General features: G+C 45.0%; 2 protein-coding genes across 7 annotated transcripts in view; both read left to right on the top strand.

Moving 5' to 3' along the window:
• VSIG10 (V-set and immunoglobulin domain containing 10) overlaps nt 1–5,899 on the top strand; it is a 32,968-nt gene extending 27,069 nt beyond the window's left edge. For 3 of the 5 annotated variants that reach the window (XM_058531524.1, XM_058531523.1, XM_058531521.1), the window contains 4 exons: nt 111–221; nt 513–528; nt 2,051–2,262; nt 3,039–5,899. In XM_058531524.1, coding sequence (XP_058387507.1) covers nt 111–221; nt 513–528; nt 2,051–2,262; nt 3,039–3,094 — 395 coding nt within the window. In that variant the 3' untranslated portion in view covers nt 3,095–5,899. Of the gene's footprint in view, nt 1–110; nt 232–512; nt 529–2,047; nt 2,263–3,038 lie in introns of all 5 variants that reach the window. The other 2 variants (XR_009216843.1, XM_058531522.1) reach the window with 2 other exon arrangements.
• Nucleotides 5,900–8,044: 2,145 nt separating this feature from the next.
• On the top strand, nt 8,045–26,384 carry WSB2 (WD repeat and SOCS box containing 2). Of its 2 annotated transcripts, XM_058531519.1 has the most exons (9): nt 8,045–8,101; nt 13,985–14,153; nt 18,852–19,096; nt 19,260–19,391; nt 22,177–22,277; nt 23,480–23,652; nt 24,412–24,522; nt 24,643–24,750; nt 25,367–26,384. In XM_058531519.1, exons 1-9 carry the CDS (start codon nt 8,089–8,091, stop codon nt 25,527–25,529), a joined length of 1,215 nt encoding a protein of 404 aa, XP_058387502.1. In that variant the 5' UTR covers nt 8,045–8,088; the 3' UTR covers nt 25,530–26,384. The 2 variants fall into 2 exon arrangements, with proteins under 2 accessions (XP_058387502.1, XP_058387501.1); XM_058531518.1 differs by lacking the exon at nt 8,045–8,101 and having other exon boundaries at nt 13,670–14,153.
• The last annotated feature ends 364 nt before the right edge of the window (nt 26,385–26,748 follow it).

Raw genomic sequence — 26,748 nt, 5'->3', positions numbered from 1 at the left:
GTCATGAAACCAAAATGAAGACTAGGACCCAGGCAGAAGAGGGGAGGCGTTGCTCTCCTAGCTGCATGTGTATCAGGTCGAAGAGTCAAAGCTGTGATTTATCTTTGCAGAACCTTTAAATGTTGGTGGAATCGTGGGCACCATTGTGAGTCTCCTTCTGCTGGGACTGGCCATTATCTCAGGGCTTATGCTGTACTACAGCCCTGTGTTCTGCTGGAAAGGTAAGGACTTCTTGGGTCCCTCTGCTTATCTTTCAGGCTTCTTGAAAGGGGGTGGGTGGAGGAAAGAGGCCCTGTTATGTTCCCGCCTGAAGTCCCAGTCTATAGGCTTCTTTGGGTCCAGATGTGCAGTAATGAAGCACCTAAGTACTATTCCTGAACACCCTGCCGCCTCTCATGTTGGGGCAGTTTTGTCATTGTCCATTCTTTTGTAAATGTTACATTGATTAAAAACTTTTGTGAGGCTGAAGTAGATGTTATTGGATATTAATTTTTTCTCCTTTCTCCCTTCAGTAGGAAACACTTTCAGGTGAGTGTTCCGTAGATTCAAATCAAAAACCCATTTTCCATGATCTTTCTTCATTGCTGTTTTGTGTCCTTTCATAATAACAATAATAGCAACTATCATTGAGGACCCACCATGTGCCACACACTGGGCTAGGGGCTTCATTAGGCATTATTAGAAACCCTTTCATAAACTCTTCAGGGGGGAGGTGGCATCTCCATTTTCCAGACAAGGAGCTGGAGGCTCGATGAAGTAATTTTTGCAAGCTCATCCAGGAAGTAAACAGCAGTGCTTGCATTCAGACCCAGGTCTGACTGATTCCAAAGTCTGTGCTCTTTTTATAGTGCCAGACCAGAGGACAAGGCATGTTGCTGGTCCCTCACTGAGGCATGAAGACAGGGTGTACATATTGAGCCCAGTCATTCATGCATTTATTTTATCCAATTTTCTAAAAAGGGCTAAAAGGAAGAATAAGTCATAGTCTTACAAGATGTTTTGGAAGACTAGTCTGAACATGCCCAGAAGCCCCTCCCAAAGGAAACCTCAGTAGGGGCAAAGTAACTAAATGGAACTTGTGTATTTCAATTCCTAAGGAGATTCTGAGTGAGAGCAAAGAAATCTTCTCTTTGTTCCTCTTTACCCATTCATAATAATGGGATCCCATTGTTCTGGAGCCATCATTCACAATGAGGGCATATTATTGTTCTGGGACCATCTGTTATGGGGAAGATGTACCTTTATTGCCCTGTATTTGAGGGCCATTCTCCCAGTCAGTCTGTCATTCCCCAGGCTTATTTCTCACAGGAGGTAGTCGCGTGGCAGAGTAGGAAAAGGCTTTGGAATTAGTGGACCTGGGTTCAAATTGCAGCTCTGCCATTCCCAAGCCCTGATTGTCATGGAAAATCCCTGACCTTCTCTGAGCCTTTTTCTCCTTATCTGTCTCCCACAGGGAGACCATGATGATTAAATGAGAATGTAATGCTCCTAGGCCTGTGACTGGCCCATGCCACGCGTTCTTTCTTCCTTAAGAAATGTACAGTCTGGGTAGGCAAAACCAGCAGTAAGCTAGAGAATAATTAAATGCTAAACCTCTGGGCATGGACTCCAAATGCAGTTGTAGTTCAGGGCTTCAGAGGAAGGGAGAGGACTTTATCTGGGCCTTGAATAATGAGGAGGAGAAATTTCAGTAAGTGGAGCAGAAGTAAGGTAAGGGCATTTCAGGAAAGGAACAGAGCACTTGTGCACATGCTGTGAGAGGAGCTGAAATGGTAGGTACCTGGGACAAGGAGGTCACCTGCCTGAAGAGCAGGGGAGGAATAATAAAACTCACCCAGGAAGAGATATGATTATCCGTAGCCATCTGTGGTAGCATCTTTTTGAGAGCTTACAATCACACGGTCATCTCGTGACTTAACCTATTTGAATGCATGAAGAATTTTCCATGTTACCAAAGGGGTTTTCAAGAATCTAGTGTTTGCTATTCAACGAGGGCTGACGTTGGAAAAAATGACATTTTCTTGATTATTTCTCCCCCTTTGGAAACTAGGGGGCAAGACATGGATGATGTCATGGTTTTGGTGGATTCAGAAGAGGAAGACGTGGAGGAGGAGGAAGATGCTGCAGAAGTGGAGGAGGAGGAAGCAAATGAGAGGGAGGAGGTGCCAAAAGAAATACACAAGCACGGCCACATTCATAGAGTGACCGCATTGGTGAATGGGAACGTAGACCAGATGGGCAATGGACTCCAGGCTCTGCAAGGTAAGCTCTTTTTCCTTAAAAGCACTCTGCTGGGTTGTGGTGAGCTTCCCAGTAGGAAATCTCTAGGGGTGAGTTTGGTTTTTTAAAGGCTGGGGAAGATAGTTAAAGTTTAATCTGGAACCTGAGAATCTACTATCAACTGCCAACATGACAGTTAAATTGACAAACATTTATCAAGGGCCTGCTCCGGGAAAGGGTCAAGATCAACATTGCTAGGGAATGAAAAAGAAAGACCGATAATATCTGCATGCAGGGAGCTTTATGAGACCAGTTAGGGTGAACAGACCAATACACGGGGGGAAAATTAAAGTGGAAGCAAGATTTAACCAACACTTTGAGAGAGCAGCAGAGGAACTGTCACAAGGAGGAATTTGATTAATTGCCTGATGAATGATATGTTTAAAAATTACAGGACTTCAGAGAAAGAGGAGAGCCTTGAGGGATGCATTGGTCGGGAGAAGTTTTATGGGAGAAGTAGGATATGAGGCACGTCTTTCAGGAGAGTTGAGTTTGAATAAGCAGGAAGGAGAGAGGGCGTTCTAGGTGAGGGGAACGGCATGAGCCAAGAGTATGAAGGGTGGGCAGCATCAAGCACGGCTAGAGGATTTTGAGTGAAAACAACAGGTGAAAGGGGAAGCTACCTGCTCCTCCGTGAAATCCAATTCCGAGGCACACCACTAAAGGACTAGAAATCGAGATGTTGGAAGGCTGATGGTGGAAACGGAGTCATCCCGTTGGGATCACTCAGAGTCCGATCTCCTTTTCCCTCTGTACAGACGACAGCAGTGAGCAGCAGAGTGACATCGTTCAAGAAGACGACAGGCCAGTTTGAAGAAGAGAACTGTCCTTCATTATCCTGTCTTAAAAGCTTGGAAAGCTACACTGAAGATGAGCTTTGCATTCTGCTTTGACTTGACCTGCACTGAGGGCTAGAAAAGGTTTGGGGTTCTTAGCAAAAAGGAAAAACACACACACATCTTTCCTTCCATTTTTTTCCTAAATTGGTTTGACTTGCTGTAAGTTTTCTCAGTGATGTTAAAAAGCATTGGGAACAGGCAGTGTGTGGGGGACAGCTGCATATGGCATCTGAGATGCCCCTTTCCCTGTGACTCCTGGCTTTATCCAGGTTGACTGATGCTGATTTGGGGGGACAGGAGTTGGGGGAGGCACTTGGCCTCAGCGCACTCTGCCACTGTTAAAGGTCTGTAACCAGCTAGCCCCAGCACACAAGGGAATAGCGTGGGGTGGTAAGGACACGTCCTTTATCACTGCCCAGGTGAGCTGAGGAACCAGGCAAACGTCAGCTTCCTGGAAAAGGTGAGGAGGTGTCAGCTACCAATGTTAATTCAAGCCCGAGTTGGAAACACCCGGGTTTGAATCTGGGCCCTGCTACTTACTTGTATTATGGACTTGGGCATGGTAATTTACCTCTTCGTTGGGCCTCAATTTCCTCATCCATAAAATAGGTGAAATCACACCTATCTTACAGGGTTATGGTGAGGACTAAATGAGGTACTTTTGGACGTGGAAGTGCCTGGGAGGTGCTCAGCAGATGTTATCTTCTCCTTTGCCTTCCCTAGTGGAAGAAAAAATGTCAACTGTAAGTTATAAGCTGTTGCCTGGGCCTTTCACTCTTTTTTCGTTCTTTATAGAATGGTTTCCGATGAGGGCATTATTGGAGCTCTCCTGATGGTTTCTGCTTCCCTGGAGATACAATTCTTTTCAAAAGAGGTAGGGGCCCATACGAGGAAGTGCCTTTCATTAGCACCTCAGATCCTGCAGAGCTTCATATTTTCACAGAAGCCTCTTCAGTGATGCACAATTAGCTTTCAGACTTTCCCATTCTTTCTTTTTCCTGTGGCTCTGAAAAAAGGCAGGAGGAATGTTTTTTAATGGAGTATCTGGTGATAAAGTACTCCTTGGGCAGACCAGTTCATCTGGCCTCCATTTCTCAACCACAAAAATGGAGAACTTGTTTCCTTCCTACTTCTTAAGGGTGTTATGAGGATACACTGATCCATAATACTAAGTTTTCAATGAAAATAACGTGTGGTGAGTTTAAGCTGCTGATGTTTCCAGTAGATCCCTGTACAGTTAGAGATTTTTTTTTCCTGATATCATCCAAATCTCTTAAATGTCAGGGACCTTAGCAAACGATATGTGCTAAACATGAAAATCTGACTCGAATTTGCACTCTTTAAAGTTGCATACCCTGCTCTGATGGGCAAAACCTAGCGCTTCAAAGAGAACTTCCCTTCTTCAACCATAGTGACTGGGACTCCTAAGATGAGAAGCTGGTTATCTGCAGGGTTACCCTGCAGGTGTGGCTGGGAGAGGTCCATTTTCTTGGATGAAGGGACTAAACTAAGCAAATCACTAGCAGTGAGCCCTGTCCCCAGCTCAGAACACTAGGGAGCTGGCTGCAATTTCCACCCCTCAGGAATAGCTGTGAACTGCAGTTCTCGTGGGCTGGGTCTTTGCTGCATAGTACCTCATGAACTTAACCACTCCAACCAGTCTAAGTATCATTTCAGAAAGGGATGCTAAAGATAGGTTGCTTATAAAGTCACTAAACACGGAGCTAGTCTCTCCTTTAGAGTCTTCGATGATTATGTTCCTGAATCTGAGAGTCCATTATGCAGAGGCAACCATATTTAAAAAAAGAAGAAACTGTAGGAAAAAAATCCCTAGCTGGGAACAGAGAGAATGATGTGCAAGGTCACTGAGATGCTTTCTGCAACTTCCTCTTCTCTTGCGCACACACACGATAAGAAATCTTCGAGGTGGGGTTTTTTTCCACTAACAAATGGGAGCGTCAGGGTCTTGGTGCCAAACACCATAAACCCTTGACCAGCTGAGCTGTGACTGCTGTCACTCAGATCTGAGCCCTGTGTACACATTAATATAGCTGGGTCAGTTAAGAGCCCAGGGACTGGGGGTCTTCAAGTTTTAAGGATTTTTGAAGAATTAGGGCTTTTTTTCTTTTCTTTAAGATAACCCATCCCCAAATCCACAAGCCTGTTGACAGTACGTTACAGACCTTGTGTAGCAAAGTCCAAGTTATTACATTGTAATAACTTTTGAAAAATCTTATCTGAATGTATTGTGAACTCAGAGACCAGGAGATCTCCTTATCAGAACCAGGAAGATAAATACTTCAGGGCTACCACAACTCACATTTCTTTTCTTCAAAACTTGGTGGACACTGGGCAAGGGGCTCCCATAATCCTGTGGCTTTGATATTTGCTCCAATTCCCACAAGCACATACAGGCCCTGTTATTGCAGCAAGAAAATGCTTGATGGAAAATTTCCATAAGCCATGCACTGAAACCTGGAAAATCATCCTTGCTGGGTAAAATTTATTAAGATGCAGTAAGTGCCAACTGGTATTTCTCACTATGGGACTGGCCAAGAACTGCTGCAAAGAAAAATTAGCAGGTCCCTCTGCAATACTTACATTTTAAAATTTGATGGGGGCGGGGGTGGTTTGGGTGAAATTCGGTCTGAGGTTATAATATGGATTTTTTTAAAAAGATTATGGAATAAAATTATTTTTAAATAAATGCTGTAGTGATCTTGATTTAGACTTGATTAATAAACCGAAAGATTTGGGGAAATGGGATTGCCTTCTCCAATTTTTTTACTAGCTTTCCCAATATTGCTAACAATAGCGTCCTCGTTGCTATTTTATTCTTTTCCGTGACTTGTAGATATTACCTACCCTGTTATACCTACTGAGACACCTTCACTTTTCCTAATCTCCCTGAGAAAACTGTTCTTCCATTTCTTTCTACCTGCATATCCTCCAACACGTGCCTCTTTCGGTCCAACTTCATGCTTTCTGACATTAAAGGGCTAGGATAGGAGTCATGGTGGAAAACATAAAACTGATGGACCATCTGAAAAGACAATTTACAGCAGCTGTCCTGTCCCCGTAGTTGTTGATGGCTTTGGATTTTCACTGGTCTCAGCTAATTCTAGCCCCCAGGACACCTCACCTCCCACCTGAGGTTGCCCAATGCCATTACCTCTTCCTGTTCTAGGCCCTTCTACCTCTTAGGTCATTCCATTCTCCCCCTTTCTTCACTCCAAGCTCCCTAAGCTCTCTATCTCAACCGTCCCATTTTAATCCCATTTCCTTTCTACCCAAACTCATGTTCTCTACCTTAGCGTGTTTCCCATGTTCTTTTTAACCCAGTCCCTCTACTTTAATGTGTGTGTTTAATCCTGGGCTCTGTTTTCTGAGCCCCCATTTTACCTCTGCCTGATTCACTTCTGTTCCCTGCTGTGGCTGAGCGCCTGTTTCCTGCTCCCTTTCTCCTCAGCCCTCAGAGGTCACACGCCGGTTACCCAGCTTGTCCATTTCTGGACCCCCACTTTTTGGATCCCCCTTTTTCTCTGGCTGGCCGCCCCTTTCTCACCACCCATTTTAACTTTGCCATGCTCCTTTTTCACTTTCCATTTTCCACTGGGCTTTTCTTTTTCTGGTTCCCATTTTCAAAAACTGGCCCTGCTTACCCCTTCCTCTGACCCTCCAACTTGATCCCCAGCCCCTGTGTGGGTCTCCTCTCCCTCAGCTCCCAATTAACCTCCGAGCTCCCCCTCCTCAGGTCCCCAATTTTATTCTCCAGCCTTCTTACTCCCTTACCCGCTTTTCACCTGGATCTGTGTTCCCGAACATCCTCCCTTCTCTCCTCAGTTTCAGCTTTTTGTCTCCCAAACTCCCCCCCTTCCCTGGTGACTTCAGGTCCTCATTTTTATGCGACTGTCTCCTTACGCGCTCCCCCCTGTTCTTACCTGGTTCCCACCCCCCTAGGGTTTCACCCTGCCCATCGCCTCCGGTTTTCTCCTCAACTCCCCGCTTCCCTCCCACTACTGGTGTCGTTCCCTTCCCCACCTCCCTCGTTTTTCCTCAGCATCGCCGCACACCCCCTTTTTTACCCATTACCCTCCCCTCCTTATTACCTGACAGGTGTTGCCTCCCCTCCCCGATTCCCTCTTAGCTCCGTTGCTCCCCCCAGATGTTCCACGGCTGGCGTTCTCTGCCCCCCGTTTCCGCCACCCCCATTTTTACCCATTTCCCCCTCAGGCTCCGCATCTTCCCTAATTACCTGGCCGCCCTGCCTTCCCCCCGAGCCCCGCGCCCCACCCCCCGATTTTTATCCTGCCCGCCCCCACCCCGTTTTGTCTCAGCCCTGCTCCCCCGCCCCGGTTTTATGCTGCCCGCCTTCACCGGCCCCCTCCCCAGTTTTCCCTAGCCGTCGCCTTCCCCGCCCCCCACCTCCCCCTAGCCCCGCCCCCACCTCCCCCCAGCCCCCGCCCCCCACCTCCCCCCAGCCCTGCTCCCCACCCCCATCCTTATCCTGTCGGCGTTCACCTGCCCGCCCACCCCCCGTTTCCTCGCAGCCCCGCTTCCCACGTTCACCTGCTCGCCCCCGTTTCATCTGCCGCACCCCGCCCCCGTCTTCCCCTCAGCCCGCCCCCCGTCTTCCCCTCAGCACCCCGCCGTCTTCCCCTCAGCCCCGCCCCCCGTCTTCCCCTCAGCCCGCGCCCCCCCCCGTCTTCCCCTCAGCCCGCGCCCCCGCCCCGCCCCGGCCCCGCCCCCCGCGCGCCCCGCCCGCGCCCGCCGCCATGTGACGGGAAGCAGCTGATGGCCTCTCCGGGCGGCGGCGGGCGCGGCGGCGGCGGCGGCGGCGGGGCCGGGGCCGGGGCCGGGGCCGGGGCGCGGGAGGGGGCGGGGGCGGGCGGCGCGGGGGCGGCATGAGAGCCGGCGGCCCGGGGGGCTGAGGCGCCCGCCGCCTGCCGCGGGGCCGCGCGCGTCCTCCATGGAGGCCGGAGGTGAGTGGGCCGGGGCGCGCCCGTGCAGCCCGGCGGGGCCGGGCCCGCTCTCCCGGCGCGGTGCGGGCGGGCTCTGCGGTGGGGGCGGGGGGCGCCGGGTCTGGGCCGTCCGCGCGGGCAGGCGGCGGGGTGCGCGCCTGGCGCCCAGCTTTGTTTCACTTTCGCTGTCAGCGGCCGCCACCGCGCCTCCCGCGGCCGACCGAACCGGGGAGAACGGGCGTCGGCGCGCCGGGGAGCCCCACCCCCCGAGACAGTCGGGGGCGCCCGGGGCCCGTCACCCACGTCCGGGTGGGACGCGGGGGTGCGCCAAGCTCTACAGGGTGACGCCAAGGGGGTGGGTGCCCAGGTGCCGGGTGACGCACTCGCAGGTCTGGGTGGGAGTCCGCTCTGCCCCTTACAAGCTGTGTGACCGTGGACCAGCCGCTCGTCCCAGTCTGTTTTGTGTCTGCAGAATGGGATAATGATAGTACCTGCCTCCGTGGTTGGTTGGCAGCTTTCCCAGACTTGCCTAGTCATCAGGATGGGGTCTGGGGTCCCTATTTAAAAAATGCATTCCAGGCGTCTTCCAGTGGAGACTGAGTCGTGAAGGTGGGGTGGGGCTGGGATGCTGACCCCTGGTGACATGTATGATGGGGCAAGTTGAGGATACCCTGATGGATGCGGCGCTCCTCATCCTTGTTCGCAGCTGTCATGAGAACACCGGGGCAGTCGGATTGGCTCTACTCCAAGCGTCAGCCCAAATGAACGTGCAGTCTCAAGTGGGAATGTGTGCTTGTTAGGCAAAGGCAAAACCGGAAGACATGCCCCTTGGGCTTCTCGCTTCCAACCACCTTGCTCCTAAACCTCACCTATATAGAAATTCGGGGCGGGCTTGGGATTTATTCTGGGAGCCCCAACTCTTGAATATACGCCTAGCTTAAAGGCAGTTTCTTTAGGGGAAATTCTCAGAAGGGGTCAAGGCCTAGGGCTTGGAATTTGTTCTAGAACCTCTTTGTATTCTTCCAGTGAAGTTCAACCTTCATGCTGGTCTGGAGGATTCTGATTGTTGATATTTGTGTTTCCCTGGCTTGTCTGATGGGGCAGGGAATGCAGGTGGGTAGGTTGAAATCAGGGTATTCCCTGGGGTGGTGTAACTTTTTAGTTTGGGAAATCACATTTCTTTGTGTGCTGGAGTCTGGCATTCAGTAAAAGGTGTAGAGGCGGCTCTCTCCACCTTCCCATCTAGATAAGCGCTTTCTTTTCAGAGAATGTGTTACCTGTAGAACTCTCTTTAAATGGCCCCTACTGTTTGCCTGAATCTTGTTATAGCTTCCGCTGTTGTTTCCATTGGCTCCTTATAGTTCAATCTGAAAGCGATCTGTAGCTAACCTCTCTTTTTAGCAGGAATCTGTTTCCAGTTCTGAGTTATTTCTAGTGATTGATGACTGTGTTTTGGGGGTATGGGCAGAGCTGTTGAGAGCTGCTAAGTTACTGTAAAAATAAAGGCTGGAGAGTTTTACATTCTTTTGAAACTGAATAAAGCCCGTTGTAATGGGATCACAATGGACAACAATAGATATCTTCAGAGCAGTGGTTAGAATTCATTTATTCATTCAACAAATATTTATTGAATGTCTAGTATGTGCCAGGCACTATCTAGGCCAGTGCTGGCCAATACAAAAATGAGCCACGTATGTACTTTAAAATATTCTAGTAGCTGCAGTAAAAAAAAGTGAAATTGATTTTAAAACTATATCTTTGTCAATCCAACATATCTAAAATATTATTTCAACATGTAATCATGATTAATCAATAATATATTTTAGATTTTTTTTATGTACTAAGTCTTTGAAATATATGTATGAAATAAGTATTATAGACTTAGCCCTTCTTAATTCGGACTCGCCACGTTTCAAGTGGTCAGTAGCCACGTGTGGCTAGTGGTTACTGTACTGGACGGCACAGCCCAATAGCAGTGAACAGATAGGCAAGTTTGCGGTGGGGGTGGGGAAGAGATAGGCAGTAAATACATAAAAATAACAAGTGAGCAATCAAGAAAATATCTGTAAGTGACGGTTATAAAGAAAATTAAATGGAGTGAAAGGAAAGTGACTGGGCCACTGGAGACAGGCAAGGAAGGTCTCTGAGAAGGTGACGTCAGCACTGAGCCCTGGATGGTAAGATAGAGCAGCCAGGCAAAGATCTGGGGCCAGGTAGGCAGCATTTTCCAGGCCCATGGAACATCTAATGTAAAGATCCTGTGACAGGACAAATCACCAAGCTTCTTGCCAGCTGGAGTCATATTGCGTCCATCTCTGTGTTCAGGTGAATCTCCTTTCACAGAAGAGTCCCATAATAAATATCTTTCCATTCAGCCTAGTTGTCTAAACACATCCCAATGTTTAATTAGAAAACCTTGATCCGTAGGCCTTTTCACCAAGAAGGGCCATGGCAGGTACAATCCCAGATGAAGCTGGATCCTCCTGGCTCTGTTTTTTTGTGGTTTTTTTTTTTCAGTTCTGCACTAATTATGGCTTTCTTTTCCAGCAGCCAAGTTTAGTTTGGGCCCAGACTCCCCTTCAGCATTTCCTTAGTTCTAGAAAGAAAGAGACAGGAGTCACTGAGTTCTTTCTTCTTTTAGCTCCTAGATTCCTGAGCCTGAAATAGCAAGACATTAAATCCCCAAATCATAGAAATAGAGTGTGAAATCTGGGTATGGCTCATGTTTAAGAAGCATTTCATGCAAAATGTTTGGCATAGGCATCATAATAGTTTAAGAGTCTTCATGTCATTTATATTTAAAGAGGTATACCATGTATATTTATTCAACAAATATTTACTGACTGCCTGCCCTCTGCCAGCAGTTCTGCTGGGCACAAAGTCCCTGCTCCTGTGGAGTTGATGTCCTAGTTGGTGGAAGCAGATAATAATCATAATGGTGATTGTGCTGTAAAGAAAAGAAAGTGAGGAGTTGTGAAGGAGATTGACTTGGAGTCAGAGAAGGGCTCTGTAAGGAGTTGTCATTTGAGCGGAGACCTGAATGAAGAGAAGGTGCCAGCCATGGAGGGCATTTTGGACAAAGACCCTGAGGTCGGAACTAATGGTGCACAGTCAAGGGGTGAGAAAAGGCTAGTGTGCTAGAGCCAGGGGCATGGAGAGGAGAGGTGTAAGCTCAGGTGGGAGACGCAGGCAGGGGCCGGGTTACGCAGGACTTCGAGGTCAGGGCAAGGAGTTTGGATTTTATTCTAAGAGTGATTGAAACGGATCACTGGGAGGTGAGGAGAATGGATGGTGGGGGCCAGAGCAGGAGCTAGGAGAGCAGTGGGAAGGCTGCTTAGTGAAAGATGATGTTGCATAAATTTGATGAGATGATGATGATGAGATGATGTTGCAGAGATCAGAATAGTAGCCATGGAGATGACAAGTTAGGTTTGCCAAGTCTTTTGAAAACAGATTTGGTAGAACTTGCTAATGGATTTGGTTTGGGAGATTAAGAAAAGAGAGAAATCAAGGATGACCCCTTTTTATATTGTGTAGAGCCTCTATAGTGTCAAAAGGATTAATGATGTGCATGTTGTGGAAGAAGTGAACCAAGTGTGGATATTGTCAGAATGGAATAAAGAAATTTTCATCCGGGTCACTTGATGAAAATGTACCTCTAGATCGGTCAATGTCATTTAATATTTGACTATATCCGGGTTTCTCAACCTTGGCACTGTTGACATTTTGGGCCAGATAATTCTTTGTGTGGGGGGCTGTCCTGTGCACTGTAGGATGTTCAGGAGCATCCGTGGCCTCTACCCATTAGATACCAGTAGCACCACCCTCAGTTATGACAACCAGAATGTCTCTGGAAATTAGCATGTGACCCGTGGGGGCAAAATTACCCTCTTTTGAGAACCACTGGACTACATGAAGGAGGCATTAACAGACTATGGCTATGTCACCATAAGAAAATATCTAGAAGTAATGAGAATGAAGAAAACGCTGTGGGATTGCTGCATAATATTAAGAGACCTGTTTTGGATTTAAAATACCAAGTAACTTCTTACCATGCAAGTATTCACTTCCAGAGGAGTATGCTCTTACAAACAAGTAATTGTGTAAATGAAAGGATCTCTTATGCAAACACATACAAATTTCCAGGAGGAATTACCTTTACAAATGCCAATTTAGACAGACCTCATATATTAAAATCTAGACTTACACATAGAACCTCCAGGAATGAATATTCTCTTTACAAAGGAAACTTCCTTAAATTTTCTTTAAATAGCAAAGCCACCAAAGGCTTGACATGAGTTATTAAAATTCTATTTAAAGACAGAATTTCCAGCAACACTTATTTTATAAAATAAGGTATACCCATGTATTTTCCTTATAATGCATATACCAGGAAATATTACATATACAATTAGTATATACATATATGCATCTTTACCATCTGTTTCATTGAATCCAAGATATCATGGATCATACTGCCATCATGTATCACTGAGAAAAAATACTGCGTATTTAACTATGAAAAGCTAGCCCTTGTGAGACACATCCTGATTTCAATGAGGTCAAAATGTGAGAAGACATATAAAGATGTGTCCTAAAATATATGAAATATGGGCTACTTAAATTAGTATCTGTCTGGTAACAGATTTTGAAACTACAAAAATGGAACATACACATTAGGAAGTGACCTCATTCAGGATGGAAGTCAGTATTTATATTAGTATGCATCACAATCATATGGTCAAAAAATCAATTCTGAAGGCCTTTAACTTACAAGCTTCATCAGCCATTGAGACTCTTCCCTTGGAGTAGAGAATTGAAGTAGGAACTGCCCCACAGGTTGATGAAGAAGCACGGATCCAGCATCTGCCCTTCACAGGGTGCTGCGCTAAACCCTGAGAGAAACAAAGATTAAATTGTCTTGGTGTTTGAACAAGGGTGCTTCAATTCTGGTGGGAGGGAGAGGGGAGGAGGGTGAGGGAAATTGGTTACTACAGGAGAGAATGGAATAAGCAGGTGGGACTTATTTCCACTTTGATTGTGTGAGATCAGGGTACATTTCTCAGTTGCTAATCTAAGCGGGATTCTCATAAGCAGAAAATGAGTCCAGATGTGAATGTCAATGAGCTACTCGGGAAGGCTTGTGTGGCCAGAGTATGGCGTGCAGGGAGATGTAACAGAAAGGAGGCTGGGGCTCAGCTCCCTTTAATGTGTAGTCAGGTGGGATGTAATTGAAAGAAATGTTGTGTTGTGATGTATTTTTCAGCTTTAGCAGGATCTCTGGGGGCAGGAAAATGAATCAGGGGAGTCTTGTAAAAGATCTGGGCAAGATGGGACGGTTTAAACGAGGAGAGAGAGGAGATGGAATTGGGAGGCCAGATCAATGGGCCTGAGTGAGAGGAAGCAGGGCAAGTGCTGAACATTTTAGCCTTGATGGGGAGCATGCTGCTGAGTGAGAGGGAGCCTTTGAGGTTAAGATACTACTTTCCCTTGTTTCCTTGGAGCAGGTTCTTTTCGAGGAGACCCAAAATACATCTGAAGGCCTTCTAATCTGCACCCTCCAGCATGATCCTTGCCTGGTCGTCTCTCCTTTCTTCCTCTTCAGGCATTCATAGGAAAATGAGGCCTCCATTCACTGGGTCCACCCGCACAAAGGTTACTCTGAGTCATGGTTAACCAGCAGCCTGTGCGAGTGCCAGGACTGAGTAATGGCGGTGGAATGTGGCCTGTGGCTACTGTTATCGCCCCAGGTCATTTAAATGACAACTCCCTCCCGGAATCCATAGTGTCACCCTTTGCCATGGGGAGACAGCAGCTTTCCTGTGTTTGAGTCAGCAAGGTGGTGCTCTCCACTTTCCTGGGAAGTGAGGGTGCTTGTTTGAAGCATGCTGTCTCCTCTCCCAGAGGAACCCTTGCTGCTGGCCGAACTCAAGCCTGGGCGCCCCCACCAGTTTGATTGGAAGTCTAGCTGTGAAACCTGGAGTGTCGCCTTCTCCCCGGATGGTTCCTGGTTTGCTTGGTCTCAAGGACACTGCATTGTCAAGCTGATTCCCTGGCCGCTGGAGGAGCAGTTGTAAGTATTCTGGCACCCAAAGGAACGAGGGGGTATTCATGATGGAGAACATGAGTGCTTTCCCAGATTATTCCCTACCATTTTGGGTCTTCCTTGCCCAAGAACAGGAGAGGGAAAAAGGCTGAACAGTTCGGGAATTCATCATTGGGTTTCCAGAGTCCCACATTCTGTACATGTGAAAATTAATTCTATCGAGATTACGTTAGCCCCAAGTTCTTTTTTAACAGTTTTATTGAGATACAATTTACATATCATACAATTTGCCCATTTGAAGTGTACAATTCAATGCCTTTTAGTATATTCACAGACTTGTGCATCCATCACCACAATCAATCTTAGAACATTTTCATTACCCCAAAAAGACACCCCACATCCCTTAGCCATCATCCTCCAAACCCTTCTGTTCTCCAGCCCTGAGCAGCCACTAATCTACTTTCTGTCTTTATAGATTTGCCTATTCTGGACATTTCACATAAATGGAATCATACATTGTGTAGTCTTTTTTGACTGGCTTCTTTCACTTAGGATAATATTTTCACAGTTACCTATGTTGTAGCATGTATTAGTCCTTTTATTATTAGTTTTATGATTAGTATTTCCTTTTATTGCCAAATAATACTCCATTGTGTGGAGATACCACATTTTGTTTATACGTTTATCAGTTGGTGGACATTTAGGTTGTTTTCACTTTTGGGCTACTATAGATAATGCTGCTGGGAACATTTATGTACAAGTATTTCTGTGGACATATGTTTTTCCTGTTTAACTGTTTGAAGAACTGTCAGACTGTTTTCCAAAGTGGCTGCACCATTTGACAATCCCCCCAGCAATGTCTGAGTTTTCCAGATGCTCCGCATCTTCACCAACACTTGTTATTGTCTGTCTTTTCATTATAGCATAGCCGTCCTAGTGGGTGTGAAGTGGCGTCTCCTTGTGGTATTGCTTTGCATTTCCTTGATGGCTACTGATGCAGAGCACCTTTTCATGTGCTTATTGACCCTTTGTATATCTTCTTTGGGGAAACATCTATTCAGATCCTTTGTCTATTTTTAAATTGGGTATTTGTCTTTTTATTATTGACTAAGTTTAGTTTCTGATATTAGCTAGTTTTTAGTTCTTTGGCCTAGACAGGTCTCAGTGTCTGAAGGCTGTGAACTCCCAGTCAGATGGTCCAGCATCTGCATTTCTTCATTTGTTCCCAGGGCAACTGTGTCTGCATTTATTTATTCAGCCTACATTTGTTGGAAATCTTCTTTGCCTAACACTGAGCTAAGGGCTGAGAATCCTGAAGTAAATCAAACACCGCCCCTGCCCTTGAGGGTCTCATTTGTTTTGTTTTAGGCATTTTTTGTAAGTCACATACTAGGTTTAAGTTTTTTGTAAGTTCAGTCTGAAACTTGTTGCCTTGATAATAGGTAATGCTGACAAGAGTTTGCTGAGATGGGTACTCTGGACACTGCTGGGATCGAGGGGTGTAAATTTGTGTACTTTCTGGAAGGAAGGCTGTTTGGCATCAAGGACCATAAAAATGTTCTTCTGGCTATTAGGAATCTCAGAAATGGGGTCATCTGTTTACATACATTGATTTTCATCATGAAATTTGTTATATAGTAGTGAAAAATCAGAAATCACTTAAAATCCAGTGATGAGAACATAGTTAAGGAATTTGTAGCATTGCCATGTGATATTTTTGCAGCCATCAGAGATTATGTGTTTCTTTAATCACGATTTTCAGTTTCTTCTATAGTCAGCTTAATGATAATGCCGAAGTCGTTCATTGTTTCTTGATCTCCCACTCTAAATACAAAGGACTCAACTTCATATCCAGACTTAAGTCTGATATAAATTTATAGTCTGAAGAAGTTTTTTTAAAAAAGCATAAAATGGAAAATCTGTTTTCCTGAAAATTACTCTTGTATTCAGATATATTCATTACTATAGATACATTTATCCTTCCAATATTAACTAAGGAAAACGGAAATTTGAGTATTAACCTTTTTTGTGTATTGTTCAGTATAATGAGAGAAAAATGTTATTGTTTAATATGTTAAATAAGTTACTTGTTTTAGGGAAAAATCACATGTTCTGGAGAATAATAACTTGGGGAAATGCTCACAGTTTAAGGCCTATTGAAAAAAGTAAGGTATAAAACAATATATGCAATATGGTCCCAAATTTGTTTTTTTAAAACATATGTCTATACACATAAATAAAAATTTATAGTGAAATGTTTACTGTGGTTAGAGTGGTATTAGGATTATGAGTAATTTCTATTTTATTATTTGTCTCATTTCCAAATTTTTCCCATGTTCCTCTATTATTTTTATAATTTAAAATAATAATACTTATTATTTTTTTGTGAGGAAGATCAGCTCTGAGCTAACATCCATGCCAATCCTCCTTTTTTTTTTTTGCTGAGGAACCCTGGCCCTGAGCTCACATCCATGCCTATCTTCTTCCACTTTATATGGGACGCCGCCACAGCATGGCCTGACAAACGGTGCGTCTGTGGGCGCCCGGGATGTGAACCTGGGCTGCCAGCAGCGGAGTGCGCGCACTTAACCGCTAAGCCACGGGGCCGGCCTCTAAAATCATTATTTTAAAAGTCCTTTAAAAGGGGGAATCTGGGGCCTTTATATTCTTATTAGGATTGTTATACATTTTTAAAAATAATATTATACAATGCTTTTGATATTGAGCAAATAATTGATATTAACCAAATAACTGTTGCTTTTAGAAATAAAGTTTTTAGACACTTTAATTTCAGTGAAGTTCCCCCAATGAATCTCCCTTGCCCTTAGCCACCCCTTCCCATGTTGGCATCTCCCCACCTCCCGTGTAACCCATGCGTTGATTCATTGGCAAACTTAGAAGTCCAGGGGATCTGTTGAGCACTAGGCTGGGATACCCAAGACTTGAGTTCTAGTTCCAGTTCTGCCCCTGAATTTGTGACCCCAGGAAAGTTAACTCTACCCCTAAAATGGAGATTTTAGTGTCTCTTTCTGGAGAAATTAACGATGTTAAAATGAATTAATATGTAAATGTGCCCTAGTTCCTTTGGAATAAAGTAGCTACAGATGTATTCCTTAACTCAAATACAGAAATTAGGATTTTATGAAAAATAAAACAAATGTAACTTTGGAGTTCCAGGCTGTCCTACAGAGCTCTCCCTGTAGCCTCCCTTTTCCATGCTTCTTCCCTGGGTGGCAGACTCAGGCCCCTGGGCCAGGGCCAGGCAGGTCTGCGAGGCATGTGGATTGAGCAGGGCCCATCGAAAAGGCATTCATTATCACATGCAGATGTTTTGTCAGAATAACAAATTTTCAGACTACATTTGGCCATTTAGACTTCGGTTTTGCAAACTTTTTCTGTAAAGGCCCAAATGGTAAACACTTTCAGCTTTGGGGGCCATACAGTCTCTGTCGAGACTATTTACCTGTGCTGTTCTTTGTGAAAGCAGCCACGGTCAATACGTGAACAAATGAACATGGTGGCATTCCAATAAAACCTCATTTATAAAAACCAATTGCCGGCGTGGGCATAGTTTGCCAACCTCTGATTTAGACTAATAGAGTTTTAGAGCTGAAGGAGCCTACATTTGCCTCAGTTCCTCCCTTCTAATTTTACAGGTGAGCTTGGTTAAAATTCTTTAATGTATTTCAACCACACAATTGACAAAACTGTGATTTACTTACAGCTTTTCGGGAACAAACATATGCATAAAGAGCTACATATACATTGAGTATAAAACTTCTCATGGAACTGAGTTCCAGCTTTATCATCTCCATTTCTCCTCGTTTGATATCCCCCAGAGTGTGGTCAGGGTCACACAGAAAAGTAGAACTTAATACTAGCACTGATAAAGTGTACCGCAGACAGGAAACTTCACGTTTTCTGGCTGAACCCCAGGGCTGTCTGACTGCTGGTGCCTTTGAGATATTGTCTGCTAGGCGGAGTAGTGGGCAGGGCCCTGAATCTTAGGGAGAGTCTCACTTGGCTTATCTGGGCCTTTGTTTCACCACAGGTAGAATGTAAAAGGAGAGGGTCTGGCTAGGAGATATTCCAGGTAGGGCACCCCTGAACAGTTCTGTGGGTTCTTTCTCTCCTTGACTACCCCACTGGTTGGTTCCTGTGCTCGATGTACCATCAGAGCAGTAAATGAAAGAGCCTCATTAATTGATTGGAACATAGCGAGTGAAGGTGGAAATCAGTGTGTACCAAGAAAACTGTCGGCCAGAAAGGGGTTTATTTTCCTGTTCCTTGGGGCTTTCTAAGTTAGAGATAAGGGGGCTTATCAGGCAGGAGAGCAGCAGATGGGTTTTTGGGACCTAAGTTCTGTCCCTGTTACAAACCTACGGCATGCGTTTGTTCTTGTGGGAAAAATTGAGTGCATCTTTCCTTCCACACATCAAAACCCGAGAGAACGTTATGAGGAAGCGTATGGCTCCCTGGAGCATCTGTGATCTAGTTATCCCAAAAGGCGGGTCACCCCATTGCAGGGCTATCATGAATGGGATGATCCAAGGCCAATGGAACATCTGTTACATGAATTCCAAAAAGAAATAAAAAGAAAAGCCGTACCAGAATTCACCGAAGGCCAATTTGTTTCTAGGACTAACATCTTAGATACCCCAGGATGAAAAGTTGGTTGACTTGGTGACAATTTCAGGCTCGTTAAGAAATCTGTGTTTCCCCCAGCATCCCTAAAGGGTTTGAAGCCAAAAGCCGAAGCAGCAAAAGTGATACAAAAGGACGAGGCAGCCCAAAGGAGAAGACTCTGGACTGTGGGCAGATTGTCTGGGGTTTGGCCTTCAGCCCGTGGCCTTCTCCACCCAGCAGGAAGCTCTGGGCACGCCACCATCCCCAAGTGCCAGATGTCTCTTGCCTCATCCTTGCTACAGGACTCAACGATGGGCAGATCAAGATTTGGGAGGTGCAGACAGGTAGGTCATTTCTGGATGGTACAAGGTCCTGGAGGCTCGTGTACATGTTCTGATCTGGGACCAGAGGGGCTGCCAGGACCCCAGTTGGCTGAGGGGTGTAGCAGTGACTGGCAGACCGGGCGCCACCTCTCCCACTGACTGAATGCTCCTGCTCCCATGCTAGGGCTCCTGCTTTTGAATCTTTCTGGCCACCAAGATGTCGTGAGAGATCTGAGCTTCACACCCAGTGGCAGTTTGATTTTGGTCTCTGCGTCTCGGGATAAGACTCTTCGCATCTGGGACCTGAATAAACATGGTATGGAAGTGATGGAACTACTTGGCAACTCCAAAAATACTATATTTGCCTCTTGCTTCTCTTGACAGATGTCATTTTTATCTAGAACGGTGTTTCTCAACCTTTTTTTATTATTGCCTCCTAAGGAGCCTTTTTAGACTTTTTTTTCTAATCCCCCCCATGAGATTTTAATACCAAAGATAGACTGTTTGTTTATGCACTGAATGCATATCTATGCTTTGTAATCATATGTAAAAAAAACATATGATTTTTGGGGGGCACCAAGAAGCAATTTTCACCCTTACTGATATCAGCCCTGTTGAAAATAAATGATCTAGAATAGGTTTTCTCAACCACAGCACTATTCACATTTTGGGCTGGATAATTCCTTGTTTTGGGCTGTCCTGTGCGTTCTAGGATGTTGAGCATCATCTCTGGCCTCTACCCATTAGATACTAGTACCTTCTCTAGTTATGACAACCAAAAATGTCTCCAGACCTTGCCCAGTGTCCACGTGGAGGGCAAAATCTCCCCAGGTTGAGAATTACTGATCTAGAAAAAGTCATCCATGTTGGGTATGTCCTGTTAGAAATAAAGAGTTTCTTTGTGAAGTAAAATCTTTGCCTAGAATTCTCTCAGGCTAGAGAAGGTCAACTTTTATGGAATTCTGCCTTGAGCAGAGCTATATACCAGAGCGGCCCAGTGAAAGAATTTCACACATCTTTGGTGTTGATCCTTAACTGGAAGGGTGGCATAGGGAAAAGAATTTTATTGTCAGGCCATTTCTCCCCCATGTGGGCAGGGATGCAAGAGCTGGAGGGAGGAGGAAGGAGGAAATGGCGAGCTGGATGGTTCGTGAAGAGGCACACTCGTCCCAATAATGCAAAGGCACTAGTACTCTTGCCTGAGCCATGACTCTTGCAGCTCCTCACAGCCACAAGACGGGCTCTGTCTCCTGCCCTCTAGACACGAGTCTGATAACTTGTCAGACAGCTAAGGAGGTGCTTGTAATGTCCTCATCTGATGGCATCTAATCACTGAGAGAACGCTGGATAGTTTCTGCCCATTGCTGTGGAACTTGGAGTCACACCGTCTAAGATAGGCCTGCTGACTGGGAAGCCTTCTCAAGGCAGTGCTATTTTATTATTTTATTTTATTTTTTTATTTTTATTTTTTTTTGTGAGGAAGATCAGCCCTGAGCTAACATCCATGCCAATCCTCCTCTTTTTGCTGAGGAAGACCAGCTCTGAGCTAACATCTATTACCAATCCTCCTCCTTTTTTTTCTCCCCAAAGCCCCAGTAGATAGTTGTATGTCATAGTTGCACATCCTTCTAGTTGCTGTATGTGGGACGCCGCCTCAGCATGGCCGGAGAAGCGGTGCATCAGTGCGCATCTGGGATCCGAACCTGGGCCGCCAGTAGTGGAGCGTGCGCGGTTAACCACTAAGCCATGGGGCCAGCCCCAAGGCAGTGCTGTTTTTAATGTGTGTCCAGAGGCAGTTTGTCACCATCTAAGGAAGGTCCTGGAAGTGGCTTTAAAATCACTTGGTGTTTGGGAAGGGAGTACGCGGTGAGGGGTACTGAGAGTGGGCAGAATGGACTAGGTCAATTATTAGGACTTTGCAAGAAGAGGGGGATAAAGTAGTGTTCCCAGGTACCGGGCCCTGCCCTACCAACCTGCTTTAATTTATTCAACACTCACAACTACTCTGGGGGCCAGGTGCTGTTCTTATCTGACAGCTGAAGAAACCATGACTTCCTTAAAAAAAATTATTTATATATACCCACATATACGCATTCTTAAATGCATATAACATTCTTAAAAACTTTGTTTTCCTTTTCCGTTTTTCAGCATAGCTTCCCCTTCGCCCCGTCTGTCTCTGTCGTCCTCCCCTCCGTCACATTCTGCTGTAATCCCCCTGCAGCCTTGTAGCCCGTGCTGAGAGCCTTCCATATTTCCCTGTATACTTGTATAATCCTGTTCAGACACTTACACTCTGAGATTTATGGGTTTTGAGGTCATTGTTTCACAAAAATGGATTCATATTCTTCACATTTTTTCTGCATCCTGCTTTTTTCATTAAACAGTACTCATGGAAAATCTAGATCCCTAATTCCATTTGAATTAATGAGGTGGATTTATCACCATTTATTCATCCATTCCTCACCTGTTCCCCTATGGACGGGCATCTAGTTTTTTCCAAAAACTGAGATCTGGAGAGGTTACGTGAGTGACCCTGGGTTATGTGCTGAGTAAACAGTGGAGCCAGGATTCAAATCCAAGTTTGCCTGACTCCAGAGCATGTGGCCCTGATTCCTCTGCACCATTGCTCATCCGGACACCCTGGTGAGGGTGAGAGCATGGAGTGGGATCCTCGTGATGGGGGAAACCATTACAGAGTTTAAACAACCAAGAATTGAAGATAAACACACTCTCACATTTGGAAGGATGCTTCAAAGTACTTGAGGTGGTTGGCAGACCTGAAAAGAATGTTCTCTGCTATCGAAGTGACCTATCAAATCTGATCTATGTAGGCTCTTTATCCCACTGATGTTGTGGATTTTGGTGAAACAGAAGGTAACGATTTCCCTTGGGCATTAAAATAGAATATTAATAGATTCCCAGTGTTAAAATGACAAATCCTGTCATATTTCTTTCTCTGCATTAAAAAAATGGGTCTTTGGGCTCAGTTGATAGAGAACCAGATGGACATACTGGGTGAGTGGACCGTTACTGCCAGTTCTCAGTCTTCCTGATTTGTGATTTTGAGAGTTGGCTCACCGATGGCTCCTTTGCTCTGCTAGGTAAACAGATTCAGGTGCTGTCGGGCCACCTGCAGTGGGTGTACTGCTGCTCCATCTCCCCGGACTGCAGCATGCTGTGCTCTGCGGCTGGAGAGAAGTCCGTAAGTCTCCAACATTGGGTGCCGTTTCCTCTGTTGGTTTAGTTCAGCAAGACATGGAGGTCTGAAGTGGTGTGTGTGTGAGAGGGTCAATAAGCCAGGTGTCCTCAAACTCCATCTGCACATCAGCCCCAGCAGAAGGTGTGTCAGTGGGCCGTGACCTCCTCCTGCACGCCTCCCGTTGGATTTGCACTTTGACGTGAACCAAAAGAGAGGAGGTGTTTAAGTGGATTGCTCCCATCATCAGAGGGCTGTTTGCCTTACAAAATGGTAAAGGGGTGCTTTTCAAATTTCTTTTCCCCTTGGAGTCTAAGATATTAAAATTTGCAACCTGTGTATGGATCTAAATTTTCTTTGAACCATCCAATTTGAATCCACCTAATTAGGATTTCCATTTCATATCATAAAATGTACAGTTACTTGTTGAACTTTGACCTGAAATCCTGTCTGTTATTTAAAAAAGTATTAGAAACCCAAGGACAATTTGGGAACAGTTTGTTTGAATTTTGTGTCTGCATCGAGCTGTTTGCTGGGACTGACTTAGGAAAGTTAAGAGTTAGCTATTTGGTACACCCAGGTAGTTAATCATTCATCTGAGGTTTGGAACTGTGTGAAAGTGCGAGTTTTCTAAAAGGAAAGAAAATAAAATCCTACTTTTAATGATTCTCAGAAAGGTTTCAAGTGATGAACTATGTCACACGTATAGCCATGGGGCAGATTTCCATGGTCCTGTACACATATGGGGGCTGTAAACTGGCTTGGCAGGGTGCCTGCCACTACTTTGTTGTGGGCCCTGGAGTTCACTTCTGATTCCTATTTTTGGTTTTAAGTGAGGGGACAAGATAGCCCTTGGCTTAGGTCTTCATCAGCACGTATTGCCTCTTTGCAAACAGAGCTTAGAAGCAGAAATCAGAAGCCTCTACTGAAGACATTTTAGCTGGCAGTCTTCCTGAGGCTGGCTCAGTTTATTCTTTCAAGTAAGCTCCTAGAGCATGTCCATTGGTTAGGTGCCTCAAGAATTCAGACCTGTTACTTCATATAAACCTATGAGATACATTCTGGAAGAGCCATAGAAAAGGGGAACAAAGAACTTGGCTTCACCTGGCTGTGGGGCCCGAGGAGGGCATTGCTGTGCCTTTCATTCACTGTTCATGTTTTAAGCACTTTGTTTCCGCCCCTAACCAGGCGTCTGTTACTTTCCACAGGTCTTTCTATGGAGCATGCGGTCCTACACACTAATCCGGAAACTAGAGGGCCACCAAAGCAGTGTTGTCTCTTGTGACTTCTCCCCCGACTCTGCCTTGCTTGTCACGGCTTCTTATGATACCAACGTGATCATGTGGGACCCCTACACTGGCGAGAGGCTGAGGTCACTCCAGTAAGGACTGAATCCCTGTTTATGACTTCCTTGTGGGGTGACTGATGAGAAATCTGCCTTGGATTAGATATGTCCCTTGTAGAGTCTGGGGCATGGGAGGGGACACTCTGGGTAAAAAGACACAGTGGGTTCAGTGCTTATTCTAAGGCTGTGGTGTGCAGTAGTGTTTCACTGTCATTTAAGTTCTCAAATTAGACCCGAATGCCTTCAAGTCTCCTGATAGAGGAGGCTGTCTGTACTTCTTTGGATTCAGCATTATGAAACCTCAAAGTGACTCTTTCTTTCCATTTACTAATAACTGTAGTAACAAGTTCAGAACAATCCTCTTATCGAAACTGTTATTTCCAAAATGAATTTTCATGTTCTCACAAACTTGGTCTACATTTTCCTTTTGTCTCTGTTGTTTTATGAAGCAAATAATAGGTAGTCCTATAATTATCATGTATCTTAGCCTAGAAAAGACTTTCAGTTTATACTGTGGCATTAAAGTGAGGGCTGACCTACTTTGCATAAGGAAATTAACACAGGGAGTGTTAGTAACCCTTCAGCCCCCTCCACAAGACACTTGGAACCTTAGGAAATGCCCTTTTTTACAGTCTTCTTTTCCAGTCTCCAAATCCCAAGCTTTTCCATATGGGTGTAAGATGTGTCTTAAGTCTTTGCATGGCCATGGCAGTTTGGCCTCCTGCCTAGGGATGAAGATGAAGGGTGGAGGGTGGCCATCACTCCAGGCCTACTGTCATGTTTCTTTCTCCTCAGCCACACCCAGCTTGACCCCCCCATGGACGACAGTGATGTCCACATTAGCTCCCTGAGGTCTGTGTGCTTCTCTCCCGAAGGCTTGTACCTCGCCACAGTGGCGGATGACAGGTAATGAAGAGAAATCTTTACACGGCCTCAGAGCAAGTCCCTGCAAGTAATTGTAGCATTACCCTCGGGGTCTGGCCCCAGGTCTGCTAATCTGTGAATGTGCTTTTTTCTCTCGTCCAGGCTTCTCAGGATCTGGGCCCTGGAACTGAAAACTCCAATTGCATTTGCTCCTATGACCAATGGTCTTTGCTGCACATTTTTTCCACATGGTGGAGTTATTGCCACAGGGTATGTATGTGTTAGCTGAACAGATGGGTAGCAGTTTCTGCTGAGTATACCGTGTAGCTTTTTAAGGAAAGAAAGCATCTAGAATTTTCTTGCCTATGAGGAAGCCTTTAAGGAAATCCAAGATTACATAAAATTCTAATATTCTATTCTGCTAATATAGGTTATCATTTACTCTTTAATATTTAATCTAAATGTAATTAAAGAGCTACAATTCATGCCACCTAATGGGCCAAGTCCGCAATGAAGCGTAAATTAAGATGATGCAGAATTTATATGGGAAACCATTTAGGGCAGAGACCACCTTAGAGGGAACATCTATAATTCAGTAGGTGGCACTCTTCCCTCTGTTACATTTGAACTCATAGTGTGATTTAGAAAGAGCTGTGCTGACAGATAGCACTTTGGTATCAAAGGTGTCTGGAGTTCTTATAGTCCTCTCAGCAGCCTTAATTATTTAGCACCACAGCCTTTACATCCATTTCAACAGTCAGGGTTGTATTTCACTCTCCAGAGTCTTCTGCTAGTGCAAGTCAGAGTAGAAACATTAATAACCATCACAGTGAAAACATATATTTCCAAAGTCTGTCTTAACACATTGGTTTCTGTTTCATTTCAGGACAAGGGATGGCCATGTCCAGTTCTGGACAGCTCCTAGGGTCCTATCATCACTGAAGCACTTATGCCGGAAAGCCCTTCGAAGTTTCCTAACAACCTACCAAGTGCTAGCACTGCCGATCCCCAAGAAAATGAAAGAGTTCCTCACATACAGAACTTTCTAAGCAACGCTACATAGTCTTACTTGTTTTCTTTGTAGCAGGATAAATCTTCCTGGCAAAGGAGTAGCTGGAATAATGGGCTAAACATCTGGTCTTGGATTGAAATAGAATTTCTCTTTGGGATTGTGAATAGAATGTAGCAAAACCCCATTCCAATGGACTAGTCATGGATCTTCCTCCCCGTGACATGTGCAAGTCAGTCATAGAGGGGATTCCACTTCCACGGCAACAGAGCCTTACCTTAAATCTTCAGTCCACTTATAAGCAGCGATTTTGAACTCTTTCTAGTCGTTTTTTGATTCAAAGTACAGTTACTGATGTGGTTTTCATAAGAGTAACTATGTCTCAGATGCCTCTGTAGTGGCAGAGCAGTTTAAACTCCCTCAACTGGGAAGTGTAGCTTCTGCCTAGGACTTGTCATTGTTGTGTTTCAGATGCAGTGGTGGCATTGTTTAAAGTTCTCTCCTGCTGTGTCAGAGTTGCTTTGATGTTGGCAAGTGCTTTCCTTTGTCTCGCTCCCCTCTGACCAGCAGGACAAAATTTTCATGGAGCTGTCTGATATGAGGTATTAACTTAGCTTAACTAAATTACAGGTGACTCAGAGGCTATGCTCCTGACTGATACAGACACTATAATTGGCTTTTTTTGTTTTTAACAATGGTGTGCATGTGCAGGTGACAAATTTGTATGTCAGGTTACACAAGGATGTATTCCTAAACTGCATGACTGTTCAAATGGCTACTGAGTTGTCAATTGTTTGCCATTCGTTAGCATATTTATTTGTATTTTCCCAACAGATGTTAAGGTACAACTGTGTTTTTCTCGATGGTATCTAAAAACCATAGTACTTAAGTCGAACAGTTGTGAAGATGTCTCTTCTTAATCGTGTAAAGAACTAGTGTCCTCATCACTTCAGCTGACTTTCTTATGTAGGAGATCTGACTTTGCTGCCTCACCTCATCAGACTCATCATCAGCCAGTTTCAACTCGACCCCTAAACAAAAACAGCTTCTTAAAAGTACTGTTGTTCTTCAGTGGCGTATAGTTGTCTAATCAAGACACCTCATCAAACAAATCTACCTTTGGAAAACTTAATATATTTTAAATTATTTTAAAAGAAATGCAACATCTTATCCTTTGGCTTTCTTAATAGGTGCTTTATGGAGGCCAGTGTAACATTATAAAACTTGTTGAAAATGTAGAGGAATCTTTCCTATCACCC

The sequence above is a fragment of the Diceros bicornis genome, chromosome 35 (genome assembly GCF_020826845.1).
Source record: "Diceros bicornis minor isolate mBicDic1 chromosome 35, mDicBic1.mat.cur, whole genome shotgun sequence".
NCBI lineage: Eukaryota > Metazoa > Chordata > Mammalia > Perissodactyla > Rhinocerotidae > Diceros > Diceros bicornis.
Note: the sequence above shows the minus strand (reverse complement) of the source record. Positions and strands in the feature narration are given on the sequence as shown.